This window comes from Amphibalanus amphitrite, unplaced genomic scaffold (assembly GCF_019059575.1).
Source record: "Amphibalanus amphitrite isolate SeventyFive unplaced genomic scaffold, NRLGWU_Aamphi_draft 000168F_arrow, whole genome shotgun sequence".
Taxonomy (NCBI): Eukaryota; Metazoa; Arthropoda; class Thecostraca; order Balanomorpha; family Balanidae; genus Amphibalanus; species Amphibalanus amphitrite.
Window position 1 is genome coordinate 350152 of NW_024881663.1, and position 21887 is coordinate 372038.

General features: G+C 50.2%; 1 protein-coding gene across 2 annotated transcripts in view; it reads left to right on the forward strand.

The window, feature by feature from the left end:
* The window catches only part of LOC122383591 (nephrin-like), a 94596-nt gene extending 72928 nt beyond the window's left edge, over positions 1 to 21668 (forward strand). The window contains exons 7-15 of one of the 2 annotated variants that reach the window (XM_043370180.1): positions 2820 to 2964; positions 8221 to 8351; positions 8714 to 8873; positions 13655 to 13948; positions 14338 to 14474; positions 15108 to 15279; positions 19180 to 19452; positions 19755 to 19900; positions 21119 to 21661. In XM_043370180.1, the coding sequence (XP_043226115.1) occupies positions 2820 to 2964; positions 8221 to 8351; positions 8714 to 8873; positions 13655 to 13948; positions 14338 to 14474; positions 15108 to 15279; positions 19180 to 19452; positions 19755 to 19900; positions 21119 to 21373 (1713 nt within the window). In that variant the 3' untranslated portion in view covers positions 21374 to 21661. Of the gene's footprint in view, positions 1 to 2816; positions 2965 to 8220; positions 8352 to 8713; positions 8874 to 13654; positions 13949 to 14337; positions 14475 to 15107; positions 15280 to 19179; positions 19453 to 19754; positions 19901 to 21118 lie in introns of both variants that reach the window. The other variant, XM_043370178.1, reaches the window with a different exon arrangement.
* Positions 21669 to 21887: the final 219 nt, after the last annotated feature.

Consider the following 21887-nt stretch of genomic DNA (forward strand, 5'->3'; position numbering starts at 1 on the left):
GTATTTTCAACACTACACATTCATAACACTTTGGGATGTATGTAAACACGGATCTTTCACGCAAAAACGGAAGTCAATGTCGCATCGTAAGTTAAGTGCTTTCTTATTAATTATCTATATAGATATCATTGATAAGTTCGGACCATTGAGCATATGTCACGACTAGCTTGTTATCACCCCAATGTGTTACAATGTGCTGTAAATGATCGGCAGAGCCCACGCCATCGATTCTTCTGGGAACAAAGAGCAACAGTCAGTAATAGCCAATACAGGTCACCGCTCGAAGCGTCGTCACCCGACACCGGACCTTTCTATACAAATCGGAACATTTCTGACCCGGCGCTCCCGGATCATAGCCGATGACAGGGAAATTAATGGCACTTCTACCATTACGCCGAGAAACGACGCGCAAAAGCGCCACTATACCTAACCCGATGTGCCGATACATGGACATATCATCGATCACTTGAAATGCGTGGGCGCCGTCTCAGTCATCACCGCTCATAATAATTTACGGTAGGAATAGTAGTGCTATTTTATGAGGACAAAGTCGTGAGCCATTACTCTCTTTGGAGTATCATGATTTACAGAAAACCCCACATGCTCTTAGCACGTGTCTCGATAGCACCATAACCAGACAGAGGTAACAAATAGGACAGGAAGACACGAGAAGACCAAAATGGTGGCCGTATATTACGAGTTGTGGCCGTTGGCCTTTGAATGGGTATCACTGAACGGAAGAGACGAGACAGTGCGAGGAAATGCGAACAAAGAGCGGCGGGAGACGAAGGACGGGGGTACGACGCGACGGAAATAGCCGTGCGTGAACAAAGAGACTGTGTATCATGACCTGACAGTTCAGTATAGATCCTTCGGCCTCCGCTCGGGTACGGCTTTCCGTTCACCTGATCGGCCTCTCGAGACTGAATAAGGATATGCAGTAATGGAGAGATGAAGGCAGAGAGAGAGAGAGAGAGAGAGAGAGAGAGAGAGAGAGAGAGAGAGAGAGAGAGAGAGAGAGAGAGAGAGAGAGAGAGAGAGAGAGAGAGAGAGAGAGAGAGAGAGAGAGAGAGAGAGAGAGAGAAGGAGAGAAGACTAGGGATCGGAGAGATCGATCAGAGAACTGAAGAGAGACCCACTACACCCGCCTCACACGGCATTACGCACATGTTTGAGTAGGCTGTGCTGTTTTGGATCAATGAACAGACTTAGACGACTGACATAGGAGGCAGATATATCACCCCTTTTGTTGTCGTTGTACGCTTTTTATGGTATGACGATTTGCTAAATTTACTGCATGGTTGTTTCAGGAAGGAGTACGAACCGTGGACTGTAACGACCTAAATATGTTGTTTTATTTTTCTTCTTGGTTATTAGGGCGAGAAACAATAAAACGGCATTTTCTTGATTTGACAAATAATTTCAGGATGCTTGCGATTATATGTAACTACGAGTATATTCGATGATGAAACGGTGCACTTATTTGCAATGCATTGTAGACCGAGGACTGTATATCTATAACCGGGATGCTTCAGTGAGTTCCAACTAAATTTCTTACCATAAGTAGACACAATTTTTGCTGATTTTATTTGATCAAGCGGACTGTTTGTTATGAGTCCCTTTATTTCACTACAAAACATAGGCATTGGCAGCGCGTTACAACAGAACGTGTGATATCGGCTGGGGTATCATCGTTTTTTCTCCATGTATCTCCGCAGCTCCAACCTCCAAAGTTTCCGCTCAGCCGCTATGTTTGGAGACCGTGTTGGCCCAGCCGCGGGCCGGGAATCGATCCGGCGGCCGGCAGCGGCGTTTTTGTCACGCCCCAGGCGTCCCCGAGGTCACCAGGCGGGCGCCGCGCCCGCCAGCCAGCCTTCAGAGAGTGTTTGAGGTGCACTTGGCGGCCACTGGCGGCCCTCCGCTGATGAGGGCACCCGCCTCCCGCCCGGGCGCACCCGCACCGACATACACGGGCGCGCCCGCAGCCTGTCGGCGGCAGAGTGAAGGAGAGCTACACGGCAGAATGCGGGAGTGGATCCATCAGTCACAGAATGGGAGAGGGTCATTCGTGGGAGAGCACATTTCCAGACTGGTGCTGGAGGCTTATGGCAGGACGGTGGCTTGGATATCAACAAAGCAACTGAACTTTCGAAGTTTGGTCTCTCTCTCTCTCTCTCTCTCTCTCTCTCTCTCTCTCTCTCTCTCTCTCTCTCTCTCTCTCTCTCTCTCTCTCTCTCTCTCTCTCTCTCTCTCTCTCTTTATTTCTCTCTATTTCTTTTTCTCTCTGTCTGTGCTTCTTTTTTGTCTCTTCCTTTACCTCTCTCTCTCTCTCTCTCTCTCTCTCTCTCTCTCTCTCTCTCTCTCTCTCTCTCTCTCTCTCTCTCTCTCTCTCTCTCTCTCTCTCTCTCTCTCTCTTCCTCCTGAATCATGTCTATTAATTCCCAAAAACACTCGGCTATATGATCCCTCACCAGACTGCGTGATTAAGAATTGATTTTGATGCATTGCGATGAAAGGATTTCGTCAGCCATAATTAATGCCAGCTGTCCGGATGGTTCTGCGGGATCTGGCCGCCGCCACCTTTCGAAGACTAATCACACGAAATGTATCGAGCGGCAAACTTGGCCAAACTGAAACAGAGGTTGTTCAAGAGTTGGGAATACATTTGAATACATTCATTTTGCCGGCTCTGCCAAGTCATAGTTTCATTTGTTATCATTATTTCGCGCGATGTCGTGGGCTCAGCTGGGGCGATTGGCGGCAGTGGGAGGTCGCTGTTCCTCTGTTCGGCACGCTGACGGTCCTGTTTGCCACAGAAGACGACGCACAAGGGGAACGTGACGCTGACGACTCTGCAGTTCACACCGCGGCCCGAGGACGACCAGAAGGTGCTCTTCTGCCGCTGCCAGAACCCAAAGGTGCCCTCGGCCACGCTCGAAGATTCCTGGCAGATCGTCGTGCAGTGTGAGTACTTGCCTGCAATTTACATAACTATGTGACGATCGGGTCAAACGCAGGGATTGGACTGTGGGGTGAGAGCACTTGCTGTAGACGTAAATGTCTGAATATTTTCACGATTTCTACAGCGTCTGGATGTATTCAGGGATTCGAATATCCGAGGATGGGAGACGGTGCGCTGGCTAAAATGCATAGCAATTAAGTGTTCTCTCTGTGGTGCCTGTATAGTTATCAGGGACAACTCCAAGTACACGCATGCTACTGTCATTTTTCCGAGATTGTCATTAAACCTGGGTTGCCAAAGCATAAACGTAAGCATAATAATGCAATTTATTACGGTCGTAAGTCATAACCGTCCGTTCAATTATTGACTACGAATCACGGTCACTATTTTCAATACCAGTCACTATTTTCAATACCATAAATGATTACACATGTGTCACGATAAGAAAAAAATCATTTGTCTGCTGGCGCACTATCGGGTTAAATGCCTTGTGCCAAGGCATGCAACGCATAGCGTTTCGGGCAGCTTCGTAGTGCGCTCGCCATAGCAGCAGCATTTGTAATAATTACATTCTGGAGGAAGTCGGGTACCCTTTGGATCCGTTTCATGTTAAGTGACCTAATCAGATATTCGAACCGGTGACATTCAGCCGGCACTCGGAGAATCCAACGGCCGAGTGCTGCGGGCGGCCCCGGATTTTATGCAGCCGTCGCCGTTCAGAGAATCACAGGCGATCGTTGAGATAACTTTGAGCGCCCTCCAGTTCGGTCCAAGGCCGGGAACTGCACGCGGCCCGCTCATTGAGCGCGCTCCGATCCTCTTGTCCTCGATTGGGGGCACTCATTTGGCGTCTGGCTGCGGCAGGAGCCACCTCAGCGGAATCTAGCCCCTGACTGAGCCGCCGAGCCTTCCGGGCTGCACCTGCGGCCACCTGACCGGCCTCTCGCTACGCCAATAGCGATCTGCTGCCATGTGCGACAGACCATTGACCAATCGGATTCTGCGAATGTCGCAATGGCAGCTATTACACCTCATCGCACCTCATATCAGCCCACACGCGGGTGGCGTGATCGCATTTCCTCCTCCACTCATCGTATCACGATTCTCCGTACGCGCAGCCTCTCACCGAATCGCTGAACTGCGCGCCGGTGTCGCCCACCCACCCCTCCACTCCCTCCGTTGACACCTGTGCGTCTGTTGGCACCTGTCCGGTTGTTCCGCCCCTCGTCGTGTCGGCACGCCCGTGTCGGTGACGAGGTGTCGACGACGCCGTCGTCGGCGATGAGCGTGACAAGACGCCGCCAGCAGGCGAGCTTCCTTCTGGCGATCAATACTGGCAGAGACGGACGCCGCCGGGCCGGCGGGAGGAGCGGCCCGGCCGACCGCCCGCTTTAGTAGCACGGACCGCGGACGGAAGGGTCCAGCGGAGGACTGAGGACTGCCGTCAAAGCGGAGGACTGCCGACAAAGCGGAGGACTGAGGACTGTCGTAACCGGACGGAGGACGGAGGACGGACGGGGTCCGGCGGAGGACAGACGGAGGACTGAGGACTGCCGTAACCGGACGGAGGACAGAGGACGGACGGGATCCGGCGGAGGATGTGGGGGGACGGAGGACGGACGTGAGGGGTCCGGCGGAGGATGTGGGGAACGGAGCATGGACGTGAGGGGTCCGGCGGAGGATGTGGGGGACGGAGCATGGACGCGAGGGGTCCGGCGGAGGATGTGGGGGACGGAGCATGGACGCGAGGGGTCCGGCGGAGGATGTGGGGGACGGAGCATGGACGCGAGGGGTCCGGCGGAGGATGTGGGGGACAGAGGGCGGACGTGAGGGGTCCGGTGGAGGACAGACGGGGCGGAGGACGGGCGGGGTCCGATGGAGGACCGAGGACAGAAGGGGGCGGAGGATGTGGGGGACGGAGGACGGACGTGAGGGGTCCGGTGGAGGACAGACGGAGGACAGAGGACGGACGTGAGGGGACCGGTGGAGGACAGACGGGGCGGAGGACGGGCGGGGTCCGGTGGAGGACGGAGGACGGATAGGGTCCGGCGGAGAAAGGACGGGCCAATGATAAATGGAGGACGGACCAGGAACGATCGGGGTCCGACGGAGAAAGGAGGACGGAAGGGACTGACTCGGGACAGAGGACGGACCGAAGACAGACCGAATTCGACCGAGGGCGGGTCGTTAAAGAACAGGAATACAATGAGGAATGGAGGGCGTCGGCTGAGCACATGAGACGGTTGTTGAGAGAGAACAGGAAGTTATGTTGATGACTCGGAGTACTGTTGGGAGAGAGCAATGATCTTCTGTTGACTGGGAATAGCGGCAGCTGTATGCTGAGGACCTAGGACAACTGTTCGTTGCCAGCTGAGGTCAGCGCACAGCTAAGTCTGAGAACACTGATGAACAGACTGAGGACACTGATTATAGCACTGCGACTGCCATTCTGAAAACTGTCAACTGGCACTAATTGGCACAAAATTGCAAATGATCTACATTTGACACAATATAGCGCATGTGTCAGGATCACGAGGCAAGGATAGTCGGACGCATTGAACAAGTGTTGCGGGCGCACGTGATATGCCGGTAAATTGTCCGGGCCGCGACATTATGTTAGCTGAACAAATCAACATAAGGTCAAGCCAGTCGTCAACATTTTTTTCCCGCTGAAACAGGCGCGGCTGTTATGTGAAATGTTCCCAGCAAATTATATAGCCATGAAGTTCAGTGGCGACCACAGCTATATTAAATCATTGCTGAGAGCTTATCAATATTTGTGGCTGAAAAGAGACTGCATTATTTCAGAGTCACAAGAGTTGGCATAAACTATTTGTTTACTTAAATGTTATTGTGAGGCTGCCGCAGAGACCTTTTCCCCTACAAAAAATTAGTCCCTGCCGAGCGTAGTGCTGGTTGGATTTTACTTGATAGCTAAATATAATATTGTGTGTATTCCTATACGTTTCCGCTAAACAAAGTCGGGTTAGCGTGACGCCAATCTCAACTTCACCAAAGTGATCTGTCTATTTCGGAAGACTTCTCATGATTCAGAGCTCTCCCGGGAACTTGGCGTTATCAGTTGCGCCAATGAAAATGACCACGGAAAAGTTAGCCACGGTTATATATCAAATCCCTCCTTCATAATGAACTCGGAGAAAGTGTCAAACTGAAAATCCTTTCCGCCACCTAAGTGAGACTATCTCGGCACACTCGACTGTGGATGACGCTAAATGAAAACTGGAGTGCGACAGTCGTGAAAAATGGCTCAGAAGATTTAACCGTCTTTTTGGGTCTGCGTTCTCTTTGGCTGAGCCCGCCATGAAAGTCATAGAGTTACAATAGAGGTGGTTCGGGCCGGCTGTTGTCGCTCTGATGGAGTGGAGTGTGGAATGGAATTTGGAGTGGAGTGGAGTGCGCTTCCACGGCGCTAAACACGGCGGGTGCTGTTTTGCGGGCACTTGAGACGCTCGAGTGCCTCCTGTTGATGCCTTGTGGTCTTGGGTAGGGCGTCTGAGTGAACTGCCAAAATGGAGTGACGTTGTGATCTGTCGGCATAGTGGCTGTAAGCTATTGCTATGATGCTCTCCTAATACTCACGAAATGTAAAATGTGTGTTAGTGTTAGTAGTAGGATAACTTTTATCCTTTGTACAAATGGAAGAAGATAGGTTAGTGGTGCATAATTGGAAACGTAATTGCTCAAGTCTGACGACGGATCATTTCCAGTGCCTTAGCCCGGCAGTTGCTGGGGTATTTCGCCACCCACCGTTTGCTGGGGGGGGGGGGGCGTTAAACGCCCCCAGCCGATAACTCGAGAACCAATAGGCGCAGCGAAACGCACGAGGCGGCAAACGAAAGAACGCGACGAGACGCTTCAGATGAGTACTTTAAAGTTGAATTTTGAGGTCACAGGTCAGGTCAAGGTCAGGTCAAACACCTGAAATCGGGCTTTCAGTAGCATGGACTTCAGGACTTCGCAATGGGCGCCTCTCGTCATAAACTCTGTCAAAACGGTGCACAATCCATCATATAAGGCCTACAAGAGTGTCAGCTCTATGCAGGGGTCAGTCAAGCATAGGTCAGGGTCAAGGTCAGGTCAACCGGGCAGGCACATATCCCCGAAAATCAAAACTGATATTCGCAGCCTGTGACACATGTTTTATGGGTAATTTGGGGCGTAGAACACGATGGTGACGTTCATTTTATCATATGTGTACGTGTTTGGCTGAAAAAGTTCAATTTAAGAAATTCATGTATCATGGTCGTGAAGTAGTCACGAGAAATTGCCAAGATTCAGTTCAATATTTTGGAAAATGCGGAACGATAATCAATAATCGAAGATAGCCATTTGATTCTTCATGGTATTGGCAGTCTAATGGCGTTTACGGCATGTCTATATGTCTATTCTGTGATTTTATATGATTTTTTAAACATATGCCGTTTTTGGTCGAAAACTCAGAAATCATGACGTCACTAAAACCTCGATATCTCAAACATTTTCCGACCGATTTTTTTGAAACTTTGACACAATAAACTTCAATTAATTCCCTACAGGTACCCAAAATTTGGCGCGCCTGCGGCGCGCCGTTTTTATGCTATGGCCCGGCGAAAAAAGTGGGGGCGTTTAACGCCCCCCCCCCCCCCCAGCAACTCGCGGGTTAGCTTCAACGAAAGGCAACGAAAACGTCGCAAAACGTCATGAGTTCGCAAAACATCATGCAATTTCGCATCGGCTTACCGTACTTTTATCTGTTTCTATCTAGTTATATCTAATATCTATCTTATAGTCACCGAGTTAAATAGCTGAATCATCTCCGATCATCTTCGTCACGACCTGAACGTGACGCATGATATTGAGGCATCAGGAAACGTCAACACTCATCGGCTTATGGCTTTTATTGCTTGCCAATATAAATATCGGCTAGACTCCGTAATCCGCATCGACACCGCTGTAAAAACAACCACCCAATATGACGTTGATGAGAACAGCTTTAGACAAATGATGCAAATTGGGAAGAACAACAAGCAAGTGATGGTTAAAATATCGCGGATGAAAAAAGTATGGCCGCAGCCTCGCTTAGCTGAACCAATAACCAGTGGCTAAACGGCTTATACACGTCCTGCCGGAATCCACGACATCTCGATGGGTGTTAGCCTACTTCGTTTGTGTCTAAATTGTGTGCTGTCTTCAGTCTTTTTATCTAACCCTTGGCGTAAGTTTACATGTTGATTGTGTCGCCTGTCTTTTTCCTGCAGACCTGCCTCGTGTCACCGTGACTCTGGGCAATTCTCTGGACCCGGCCCACATCAAGGAGGGCGACGGCGTCTACTTCGAGTGCAGCATCAGGGCCAACCCGCCAGTGTACAAAACCGAGTGGAGACACAACGTGAGTAATGACTTTATCGACAGCGGCAAAAGAGTCATTGGACGGCTGGTGGCTGCAGCATATCAATTCTTCCGTGCGTCTTACAGCAATTTTTGCGACTAATATATTATACGTAAGCTTGTGATATGATTGGTTATAGATGTTTCTTAATTTGCTTATTTGTTAGCTGATGTCTCTTCGGAAGGGCTACAAAGTTATCCTGGAGGCTATTTCATAATCACAAAAGCTTGTAACGAGATGCCAATGCATGCCACTTGTTCAAAGGTGTCTCATTTTGATGATAAACGCCCACAAACAAGTTCTGGATGCGTTTCTTTGTAAAAAAAAGTCATCACAAGACGTACGAAATTTTCATTTTCCAGAATCGGCTGCTGGAACACAGCGTGAGGGACAACATCATCATCAGCAACTATACGCTGGTGCTGCAAGACGTGAAGCGGTCCAGCTCCGGCGTATACATGTGCATCGGCTTCAACGTCGAAGGCGACGCCGAGAGCAACCCCATCTTCCTCGACGTCAAATGTAAGTGGTCCGCACATCGATTCCGATTTTGATGTGGCTTTGATTGCCTGGTTAGGATTGGCGCATATTGGATCGCATTATCGAAATGTTGCCTCACACGAATCGGTAATGTTTTATTAATTTACCGTATTATAATATAGCATTTACATCAGTTACATTTAGGTCAATCCCTTTTCCCAATCCCCCAAAAAAGGTCCCAAAAGTGAACTTTTTCATATATTCATCAACCTCTAATTAGTCTCGCTGCCCTTCAAGAAACCAATCCGAAACATGTATGTCTAAAATGTGCCTGGCGTTACACCAGAGGGGCTGAAATGAGGCAACATCGTCCAAGTTAAACCAGATACAAGCCCGTGGGATTGCACTTTGATTCAGCATCGGCTTAGTGCTGCAAACACGCACCTAATTTAGCAAGACATCTGTATTCTTGCAACTAAGTCTGGCTTCTGTCTGCCGAAAACAACGAACTAATTATAACCTGCACGCACACATTTGGATTGCACCTCAGTATGCCAATAGATATGTCGCCAAGCTTGAGGAGCTTGCATGCGCCAGGTAATTGGTTCCGCTTTCGACGTTGAATTCCTGATATCGCGGACTGACTGGCGTTTCTGGTCATCAACATTCCTTGCCAGTATGTCATCAAACAGTCGACATCTCCGATTGTAGATACGAATGCCACTGAAGACTCCCAATTACTAACTGCGTTCCACCAATCATTCAGCAAAGTGCGGGATGCGTCTCTGTAGCGCCGTAGCGCTGGAGATTGCCTCGGCGCGTGTCACATCAGGCCGGGAGTACGGGCCGTTCTGCTCGGGGCGTCGACGGACGAGCTCTCAGCGGTGACGGGCGGTGACGGGCGTGGCTGATCCATCGGCGTCAGCGCTGACCGGTGGCGCTGATCCATCGGCCGCCATCCGTCATCGGACCCGTCCGCGGCCGGCGCCGCACCGCTGGCGCACCGAGACGCGGGCGAGCGCATACTTCGCCATGGACGCTCCCTGTAAACACATACTTTGTATGTAGGGCACCAGTCGGGAACTTACAGGGCACCATGTTATCCATGTTCGGCAATAGGCTATCACTCCCGGCAGTGGCTAGAAGTCTGATGTGACAGTGGACTTGAAGCCAGGTGTAGCGCCAATGAATCCCACTGCGATATTGCCTGAACATCTGTGCTCGTTCGTCTATTGTAGCGACTGGAATGGCTGGATACAGTGCGTCCAATTACCAGTGGAATTTACAGTTGCGCAGATATCAGATCACAGATGTTATGTGGAGATGTGATGTTATTGCAAGTTTGATATTGTGACTGTAATATTGGAATGGCCTTGCGTTATATTGACATAATGTGAAAGCATCTTTTGATGCATGCTACGCCGCAGGTTTGTTTTACCTTGGCTCTCATAGATGTTCAAAAATAATGATCGCAATTATTTTTTTTCTCCAGACATCCACCTCAACTCAGCTTCTGTAACATCGCTACTCGGCTTCTATATATTTTTCAATGCCCACGATCCAAAAGCTTACTCAAATATCTCAAACTCCCTGACTTCATCTGGTAAAAGGCTCACTATTATAGTGCTCACACAGTTGATTTAGCAATCATTTACAGGCTATGCTGTTCAATTTCCTGTAGTATGTGACCGTCCTTCTCACGCGGCGTTCGATTCCTTTACTCGTGCGGCCAGGGGCCATTGGCGAACATTGTCGTGACGGAGTGGCCGACAATACTCGAGTTGGGCGGCGCCGTGAGCGCAGTAACGGCGGACTGGCCAGGTGATGGCGGCCGCATTGCCCCGGCCCGGACGCCTCCGAAGTACCGCTGCCGATGAGACCGGCCCGCTGGGGAGCCGTCGACGGCCGAGGCGGCCGCTGAAAGAGGTCACCGACGGGGCAGGGCCAGACCGAGGGAAAGAGTAGGGGGGGGGGGGGGGGGGGTCGAGGGTATATTGTAGAATAGGTGGGCTGAGCGTAGTTACTATTGGAATGGGTGATTTCGGAGCTTGTCTTCCCGCGGCAGCATTCCTCCTTCAAAAGAAGCACTTGACCATTCCCTAACTATCAATGACTTGATGTCTATCTGCAAATACCCAAGAGTGCGTGCTAATATAGATTTTACTTTTACAATGCACCGTCATATCACACCAGCTGTTGCTAGGCCAAGGTGCTTTACACCAACTACAGCACTTTACGGACCATATTCATACTTTGATCACCGACTGGCGTGAGGTAATTTTATTCCCTTCGAAGTTTCAACAACGCTCTGGTGTGGTTACTAATCAGCCGTCACTTACCTACTTTAAGCGGATAGTCCTGGCGGATATATGCTTACCATTATGACATTTTTTGCTTACCATTATGACCAGCACTTGCCATCCTGTACCATTCGTCAGGACAGGGCTTGGGGATTTGGCGAGCCACCTTGCCTCGGTAAAGAAGCCATGCCTACTGCTTCATTCAAGAGCAGGATAATTAAACCTCTAACATTGAATATGCAAACGTTTTATTGGAACAGAAGTAATTACGAGCGAGCGAGCGCAGCGAGCGAAGTGAGTCTTTTCAATATAACGGAAAAATCTCAGTATGAGCGGCCCGGCCCGGCCCGGCCCGGCCCGGCCTGTAACGCTTTTGAGAGGTTTATATCTCAGCAACCGCTGGACCGATTGGCCTGCGGTCTTTTTTGTTGGGTAGCCCAATCCCTTCTACCCCGTAATTGACTACTTTTGATACATCTCAGTGACCGTCGTGGCACGTGCCACGTGAAAAGTCAGGGGTGTTCAAGCTGTTTTGCAAAAGTAGTGATTTTGAGAGGCTCATATCTCAGCAGCCGCTTGGGCGATTGACTTGCGGTAATTTTTGTAGGGTAGCAGCATCCCTTCTACCCAAAATAGGATACTCTCGATGCATGTGGGTCACCCCCAGTGCACGTGCAAAATACAACAATAAGAGGTGCCAAATTTGTTCCCATTTCAGTAACTCGGTAATTACTGGGGCGATTTCGCTGAAACTTGGCATACAGGTAGGCACCCACCAGGCAATGCATTCCCATGTGTTGCGGTTAGGGTGCTACTGCACGTGCGCACGCGCAGGGGGCGTTTTCAGATCTCGAGAACGGCTGGGCCGATTGCGCTCAAATTTGGTACACGGTTGGGGACCAGTTAGTAGGGTGCCGTGCAAAAGTCATTTTGGACCCCGTTTGCACGTGCGCACGTGCAGAATACCGCTTCCAGATCTCAGGAACGGCTGGGCCGATTGCGTTCAAATTTGGCACACCGCTAGCGACCGGTTAGAAGGGTGCTTTGCACAAGCCCGTTGGAAGCACCCTCTCGCCCTTCAGCACGTGCAGGGCTCACTATCTCGCTCGCTCGTTCTTCGCCCAAAAGGCGTTTTACTGGTACAATATTTTATTAAAAGGTTTCGATTCACCCGATGACCCAATGGACGGATCAGATCAATGGTCAGCGTTCCTAGTTTTTTTTTTTTTTGTCAATACGGAGGAACGAATGACTGAAGAGCAAATGGTCACATAAAATAGGTAGCAACATACTTGTCGTGTGAGAAATGTTGTATTATGTGCTTTCACCTCGCTGCAATATGTCAGAAGGCGCCAAAACATCTATACCAGAAGGCAAGACAACTCACCCAGGCCTCGCAATTCGCTCTTCTCGACCAGAATGACCTGACACATGGCTTCATAACTCGACAACTTGACATAACAGGACACCCATATTTTCCTGATGTCCACCACCCGCCACTGCACAGTGCGGCTCTCCACAATGGCCTCACAGCGCTGGGCGAAATTCCCCTGTGTCCGTCCGTCCGTCCGAGCCCCGTCTGTCCAGTCCGACTAGACAGACGTGACCGGGGTTCGTACCTGTCGGCACCGGCGCGCGGCGTCCGCAGTGGCCCCCGGGGACCGAATCAGTGCGGCGGCCCTTTGTGGACTGACCTCCGGCCTTCTGAGGTCAGCGGCCGGTGACTCCCACCGGTCTCCTCAGACACAGAATCGGTCCGCAAACGTAGCAGCCCCGGCCGCGGACCGCGAGTGGGCGCAGTAATGTACGGAGGACGGCGGACACCGCTCGCCGCTCCCCTGAGCATCCGAGACACACCTGTACGCGCGTGAGCGCCAGTGAACGCGATGGCTTTCCCGAGATTGGCTGGCTTTTTGTGCTGCGGTCATACGGAGAGAAACTATTTAATAGCGTTACGCAACAAGAATGCAATATCGGTGTGCGTTTATTATTTTATATTCTCTTACGCAATAATAATGTGTGAGGGACGTTTTATAAATAGATAGGTTTATAAACAGATAGGAAAATGCTATAACAGTTCTTACACGAAGGTCTCTACGTAGCACACCATCCGGAAACACACTATGATGTGAGCCTTTTATCAAAGATGGCATAACATCAACTCAGTTGTCGGTGTCTGAAACCCAGGAGTATAAATAACATCCGCCAGTTATAATCACCTATTCATCGAAATAAAAATTGCTAGTTTTTTATGTGGAAAGAACGAAGTAGGTACGGTGCGAATGATGTGCACTGAGTTCTGAATGTGGAGTCTATTGAAAAATGAATAGATCTGCCAGGCACCTGTAAGAACAATACAGCAATGCAGAGCTCTAAATGAAAATTTTCCGGATCTGTTTTAGCTCTAACCTGTGGCTGACGTTGTCCGTCCAGAGTTGCTTCCGTGTTCGGGTCCGACCTGCCCCGCATATACGGCGTCAACGGCGTTGGTTGTAAGCTAAATATGGATTTATCTATCCGCAGTTGCCCCCGTGTGCCGGCCCGACCTGCCCCGCATCTACGGCGTCTCCAAGAAGGAGCTGGTCACCATCCTGTGCGACGTCGATTCGAACCCCTCCCGGATCCACTTTTTGTGGACGTTCAACAACACGTCCGAGTGGCGCGAGCTGGACAGCCGCCTGGTGAACAGCAGTCAGACGCGCAGCACGCTCCGCTACCGGCCGCGCACCGAGATGGACTACGGCACCGTCTTCTGCTGGGCCACCAACGACATCGGACGCATGGCCAGGCCCTGCGTCTTCCACATCATCGCAGCAGGTGGGCCCAACAGTAGATGGGGAGGGGAGGGTAGTCTTACGGCGATGGTATGAAAGCCAAACTACAAAAGCATTTCGTAAACGTTTTGCAGTTTTGTAAATAAGGTAGTAAACATTTTGGGCAACCCGAAAAATGCTTACCCAGTTTTAAACGACCAGCCTAAGCAGGATGGTACCCGATAACCTTTGGTATCTCGTGCCCGAAGATCCAGATTTGCTATCTGGATTTGCACCTCCAATAGTGCTCATTTATAATCAGGAAGTGCGGGTATGCTGGCTGCGGCACGGTGCATCAATTATGTAGCCAGCAATCATGTAGTGCACCCCTGGGATCGGCGCGGCGCGGTGGAGCAGAGTTCTGACCCACCTGCGGTCTGCTCGGTCCGCCAGGGCCTCCGGACCCGCTCTACAACTGCTCCGTGTTCAACCGTACGGCCGGCGACCTCTCGGTGCGCTGCCTGGAGGCGTTTGACGGTGGCCTCGTGCAGTCGTTCGTACTGCACGTCTACTCGGCAGAGGACGACCACGTGAGGATCACAGGGGTCTCCGGGGTTCGGCAGAGGCCGGAATGGGAGGGAGGGGAGGGAATGCTTGTGGGGCAGGGGAGTTGCGGAAGGACTTCAGGGTAAAATGAGGTCAGATCTGTTGGCGGACACGTGGAACTTGAAACCGCAACTGAGCATAACGAGTGCTAGAGTTATTTTCCACGTTAAATTTGTGCAGCTCGCCGTCAATGTAAGCATTTTTCTTATGCTGTCAGACCCAGATTGCAGTCACTGCATTTTTTCTATCGTTTTATGTTTAATTGATGCAATAGTTTACACATTGTACGACCTTTCCCCTGACTTAATAACAATGTCTGGTGTTTATGAAATATGGTGTTGATAAACATGGTGGTTATAAAATATGTTCGTTGTCCAGCAATACTGAACAAAATATGTCTAGTGTCTAGGATCGGCAATCGCCGATTCCTCTCAACTAATACTGGGACGTACAGAGCGCTGCAGCTATGACCTAGCCAGAGCGCTCTCTCGACCTTTCCAGATCCGGGACAAAGGTCAAAGGAAGCTGTTTGTAGCGTCGTCAGGTGCCATTGTTACAGTACACTTAGCTGCTCAGCGAAAGAATTGGTCGTTAGCCTAGCTACCTCTGTCCGGCAGCTGGTCTACAATAAGACCTCGTCGCGACCCGAGTGGCACGTGCAGGGCCTCATCCCCACGCAGCGGTATCGTATCCAGGCCGTCTCTCAGAACGACAAGGGCAGGAGCGCCACGGTGACAATTCCAGCGGACACCATGGCCGGACCGGAGAAACAGCAGGAGAACAAACAAGGTCAGTGCAGCCCGGCAACGACTCGCTCTAATGCACCCGAGCGACCCGATACACTCGTTAAACGGATGAAAACAGGATCAGTTTAATGAGAAGTGAGCCAAGGTCGTCAGTTGGATGGCGATGAGATCTCGTTTTTATTTCAATACCAGACAGCTGAACTCATTTTACATTCCAATTAAATAGAAATTTGCATAAGTTCTTTGAGCTTGATGTCTTTCTGATACCTCTTTAGCGTCTTGATGTGCTCGTTAATTTCTGCAGAGACGTACTAATTTAGAACTTTCCTTATGTTATCGAATTCCGATCTAGTTCACTGATTTGTCGGCTGTTCGAACTTCTCTCCAATTACCTTTTGTCGAATACCGTATGTTGACTTTGACCGCATCTTGCCGCCGTGTATTGCATCACACGGTTATACAATTTAAACGTCCAGCTTGTTTGCCAAGTTACACAAGTGACCCGTCGCATACATCAAGTTTGAAAAGTTTATTGAAACACCAGTATTGTATTGTATTGTATTGTATTTATTGCATACCATCAACAGGTCCGAAAACCCAATAATAGACGGAGTCAGACATATAAAAACAATAAATACGACACACATTGTTAAAATTCACACTGTATGGCGAACGAACACAGACACACACTTCATAAAACGAGAGCGCCTTCCAAAAATGTCCGCTCCAGGAGTCACCTGGTACAGGCTATTAATCCGACATTGAGTGACATTGATATTGAGTGAGCACCTGTGTAAAATAAAATGCAATGTAAATGCATCTGAGAGCACACGGACAAATGCAACCATTTGCCACCTCATGTGTTCAGAAGACGAAAAGGCACATCTCGTCGAACAAATCGCATTGAATCAAAGCGACCATTCCCGTTGACGTGCAGGCCGAACGTTCAATCTGTAGCCCGGGGTCTCTCTCTCTCTCTCTCTCTCTCTCTCTCTCTCTCTCTCTCTCTCTCTCTCTCTCTCTCTCTCTCTCTCTCTCTCTCATCCTGTGGATCTCTCCTCTCTTTATCCATCCCTCACTTACACTTTCGCTCACCTCCTCCCCATCCCCTTTCCTCCTCCCCATCTCACCTCAACACCTCTCTCTCTCTCTCTCTCTCTCTCTCTCTCTCTCTCTCTCTCTCTCTCTCTCTCTCTCTCTCTCTTTCCTCTCTCCCCTCGCTGTCCCTCCCTCTCTTTCTCACTCTCCCTCCCCTCTCTCCAAGGCATATTTTAACCCGCGCCCCACTGGGGTCTGCGTATAACACGCCCTACTGGGGGGGGGGGGCTATTCATAGCCCCCCCTCCTAACTCCGAAACTACTGGGCCGATCGTCAAAATTCAAACGGCGTCTGATAGCCCCGGAAAAACTGTCGAGCGAAACCTAATTTCATTGACCTCGAGGTCACCGATGACGTCACAGGTCAGGTCAAAGTAAAAATTATTAGCATTTTGGCTTGTTCACTTTTTGGGCTCTGGCCGCCGTCTTACAAGTCAGATCAGGCTCATTTTTGGTTCACACACTCGTGAACAGATGCTCTAGACACCCTGAGGGTAACAAACTTGTACTTCGATTTTCAGGTCAAGGTCAGGTCATCACAGGTCACGAAAATATTATATCATGTGTCGGTCACGTGACACATGTTTTATGGTCCATTTAGGTCAAAGATTTCGAATTTGATGTCGTCTGTGTCATTCGAGGTCATTTTGAGTCGAATTTAGCTTAGGTCAGGTCACTTTCAGGTCAAAAAAGGTCAAACTTTGAAGTTATAATTTTTCAACAAAAAAGGTGTCCATTAGATGCAGTTTGGGCTCAGGAACACGATGGTGCTATTTATATTGGCGTACGATGTCAAATACATGGTGAAAAATTGATTTGAAAAATTCATAATTGTGAATTTTTTGCAATAATGCGTATAACTTGGCCATTTTTGAAGATATTCAGCTAAAACTCGCTAGAGTTATTCATAATAACACGTTCTATCACATATATTCCGTTTTTTTTCGAAAAGTCAAAAACTTTTTGAAAAACATGTAAAAATGTAAATTTTGAATTTTATTATATAAAATTTTCGAAATTTTCAAAATTTCGAAAATCCGAGATAGCAGTTTGATAGCGCAGTTTATTCTGAGTCCTCCCATGCAAAGAAATTGGATCTAGCTTAAAAACTGAGCCCTTGGGAGCGATTGGCGTGGTTCAATGTTTTGCGTCGAAATCGGCCGAACATGACGTCACTCTGACGTCATTTCCGGCCGACCTATGGTAGCTACGAAGTTCAAATTTTGACACAAGGTGTCAAATTGATGCAGCCGAAGGTTCTAAAAGTTTGGCGTCGATACGTCAAGCGGTTTGGAAGTTATTGCAGAAAAACGGGAGGGGGGCTATAAATAGCCCCCCCCAGTGGGGCGCGGGTTAACCCTCGCCCCGTTGGGGGGGGGGGCCATTTTGGCCCCCCCCTGTGGTTTTTCCTAAATAGCAAGAAAACGGCGGCGCGCAGCGCCGCCAAATTTTCAGTACCTTCCCGGGCATCAATTTGACACCTTCACACCAAATTTCAAGTCTTAGGTCACCTTAGGTCAGGAGTTATTGAGGTCAAACTGAGGTCATGTTCGAGCAAAAATGAGCAAAAAACATGCAATCTTGAAACGCTCACCAAATCTACAGTTATCAAGCAATTTCAAAGTTCTTTATATGGTCTAGTAGACAAAAAGCGGCGCTACAAAACTGCTATCTCGGATTTTCAAAATTTTTGGTTTTTGACAAAAAAAAAATTCAAAAAATTGATTTTTTTAGAAAAACTTTGAAAAAATCCAAAATGTTTCCGAATTTCGAAAAAAACCGGAATATATGTGATAGTCCCACCGCTCTTCTATATACATACCAAATTTCAGATCGATATCTCGTTTTTTGGCCAAGTTATAGCGAAAAAAACTGTTCAAAAATGATGACGTCAAATTTTTGAACTCAATTTTTAGCAATTCTAGACCACGTACGGCAAAACAAAGACCACTATTGAACTCCCCGTGACGAGCTGCATCGATTCGATACCCACTTTATGCAAAAATATTAACTTTGAAATTTGACCTAATTTGACCTGACCTTGACCTGACCTTGACCTGACCTTGACCAAAACGTGATCTAAGCTGGCCCCAAAGGCTGCCTGACCCATATAATCACATTTGTCATGTAAAATGGACCATAAAACATGTATCACACGACACTTTCATATTGTGACCCCCCCGTGACCTGACCTCTGTGACCTGACCTGGTATCAGTGACCTCAAATAGCAAAATATGTGTTTGAAGAACATTTCCCCATCGATGATTTTCAATGAAATGCATTTTACTCGATTTTACAACGCATTTCTTGAAGTGCCTGTAAACGGTGAAAATTGGACCTTTGACCTGACCTGTGACGTCATCGGTTTGACCTAGGTCAACAAAATTGGGTCACAAGGTAGTTCCCCGTTGGGGCTATCCAACGCCGTTTACCGCTTGTCGCTATGTTGCGTGGTTCTCGAGATCTTAGGGGGGGGCCAAAATGGCCCCCCCCAACCGGGCGCGTTGCTCGGCAGAGCCCAACGGGGCGCGGGTTAAGGCACTTACTGCGTCCCATTTTGGGACGCAGCCCCCTCGCCTTGGGACGGAGCCCCTGCTGATTTGACCCACTGTGTCCCTGCCCTGTCCGGTTCCCTGACCTGTGCCCTGCTGTCTGCCCTGACCTGTACCCGGCCTTCCCTCTGAAATGTCCTGTGCCATGCCCTGCAACCTGCCGTGCCCTACTTTCTGCCTTCCTCAGTGCCCTACTTTGTTCCTTGTCCTGTGCCCTTAGTCGTAGCACGTGCCCTCTGCTCAGCTTTGGGACGCAGTAGAAATTTGTTAAAATATGTCCTGCTCTCTCCAGACATCACCATAGCGGAGATGCTGCCAGAGCCAGCAGAGTCGTCTCCACCAATGTTGGCCATCCTGGTTGGCGTCGTGGGCTCCGTGTCGCTCCTGCTGCTGGCGGCGCTCACCACGCACCTCCTCTGTCGACGAGGACATCGGCGGAGGGCGCGAGCCGCCGCCGCCGCCCCCGCCTCCACCGCCGCCGCCAAGCCGCAGGTCAAGACGGCTGCGGCCGGACTGGATGACGATGATGATGAAAAGGGCCCAGATGTGGTGCCGGAAGAGGGAGGTGAGTGAGCGGGAGAGTTGGAAAAGGGAGGAGTTTTGTGACGGAGTGACTTCGTGAAGTGACCCGTAGCGTCCTTGAAGGTGGGTTACAACCGCAATATTACTTGATTTGTAATGAGTTTTGCTGTTTGCAGGTGTTTTATAGCCGCATCAACCTCGCTGATGGGCTCACACTTTCCCTCTAACTTTTTATGAATTGTACAAACTTTTTTTCTAATGTCCTCAGACTCCCCCACAAGTCTTCAGAAACACTGTTGTAGCGTTACCCCCCCGACACTGACAGGCTCTATTTTCCGCCCTTAGACTCAACGTATGGCGTCTACCGGATCCCGGAGAACATTCCTGCGCTGCCAGCGCGCGCCCAGGAGCCGGCAGCACCGCTGGGCAGCGGACGAAGGAACGGCGACATCCCGCTGCGCTCCTTCAACCACATAGTGCCCATGGAGCAGGTCAGGGATCCGTACTGGGAGCAGGTCGGGGGGCCGCGTAGGGACAGGTCAGGGAGCCGCCCGGGGTGGGAGGCGGGGGACACGTCGGGAAGCCACGCTGTGTGTGTGTGGGGGGGGGGGAGGTCGAGGGAGGTCGAGACTCGTCGAGGGGGGGGGGGCTGGCAGGTCTGGGAAGAGTCAGGGAGCCGCCCTGGGGGTAGGTCAAGGAGCCGCTCTGGGGGTAGGTCAAGGAGCCGTTCTGGGGGAGGTCAGGGAGCCGTTCTGTGGGAGGTCAGGGAGCCGTTCTGGGGGAGGTCAGGGAGAGTAGGTTTGGGAGCCACGCTGGGTAGAGCGGCCGAGCCGGACCTGTAGGCGGCGCCTGCGAGAAGATACCAACCCCACCATACCGCCGGCTCTGTCCAATAAATCACCGGGAACATATGAGCTGCGCGACCAGTTGGGAACACCACTAAAGCTTTATCATGGAAACGCGCTTACTTAACGATCTAACGGAGACACACTGCGGTAAATGGTCCGAATTCAGGTCTTATCACGCTATCTTCTTTTTAGTATGCATCATATCAAGGTGATGAGTTTCCCAGCTCAAACTGCATGCAAAAGACCGCTAAACTACCACTTTATATTTGCCTGGAGCCACATAAAACCAACAAATGGATAGTCAACTGGCTGAATTTCACCGGCTTCAGGTATGCATGAGTTCGGTGGCGTCCCGTTTTGGCTCCATTTCTGCGTTAGTTGTGCTCGTCGTTTGGCGGCCGGCCGGCTCGGTGTGACGTGACCTTTGCGGGCGTGCCGGGACCGGGGTCGCACCTGTCGACCGGTCCGGCTCGACGCTGAGCTGTGGGCGGGCCGAGCGCCCAGATAGGGCCGCTATTTTTACCAGATGAGCGCCGGAAGGAAGGGCCAATGCAGCGGACCACTGCTGATGGTAGCGCTCAATGGAAGGCTTATCGCGCCATAGACTGAGAAAGGCTCGGCTGAATGGCGATCCTTACTGTGAGATTAGGTTTGGAAGAATTTACCGGCATCCGCCTCGCCTTCATTGGTTAATAACTGACTGAATAATTTCCGACGCATCAATAATTATCACTTCAATCGCATAAAATGAACGCATCGTGGAGCCGTTTTCCATTTTATGTTGTGCGTTAGTTGCCATGGGATGGCCAGTAAAATCCCCCGACCCCCGTCACCTCACTCACATTTGTGTCCCTGTTCCAGTGCATGCAGCACGGCGCCGCGACGCTGCCACCGCCGCACCGGCGCCCCCCGCGGCGCCCCTCCCAGGGCGCCACTGCCACCGTGGACCGCCGAAGGGCGCACGGACCTCCACCTCCCCGGCTAGAGGACGCCCGGCCGCCCGACGCCGCGCGCTCGCCCATGATTGGTGGACGGCACGAGCCGAGCGCGCTGATTGGCTACGGCGCCGACGAGGCCGCGCTCATTGGCTGCCGGCTCGACGAGAGTGCGTTTTGACCGGTCAAGGTCGCAGAGTAAAGGTGCGCGCGCCCCGTGAGCGGTGGACTGCCGCGGCAGCGAGCTCCGGACTGCTGGGCCAGGACGTGCTGGTTGGTGTTCGAAGATGTTATAAGTGTGGATGTCTGAACTCTACGACACACTGTTTTGTGTATGTTCACGTAGATAGGCCGAACACATGTCCATATTACCTCTTGTTAATTTATGGAATGTTTATCCATATGCTGAGAGATGTTGAATGAATGGTGGAAACTTTTGAATAATTATTAATAAATAATGTGAGCTGTATCTTTTATTGAAGGAATTTTTAATGCCACAGGCATATAGAGTATAGACAGCATGACGACTTACAATGCGTGGTATGGATCAGACGGAAGTCTAATTTTTCAGATTTTAACTTATTCTTGTGCTTGGTTTGTCAAAATAGGCGATGAAAATGTACCCATTGTACTGAGAAACATTACTTTCAGCTGAATTAAAAGTGATACCGCACTCAAATGAATGCAATGACTGC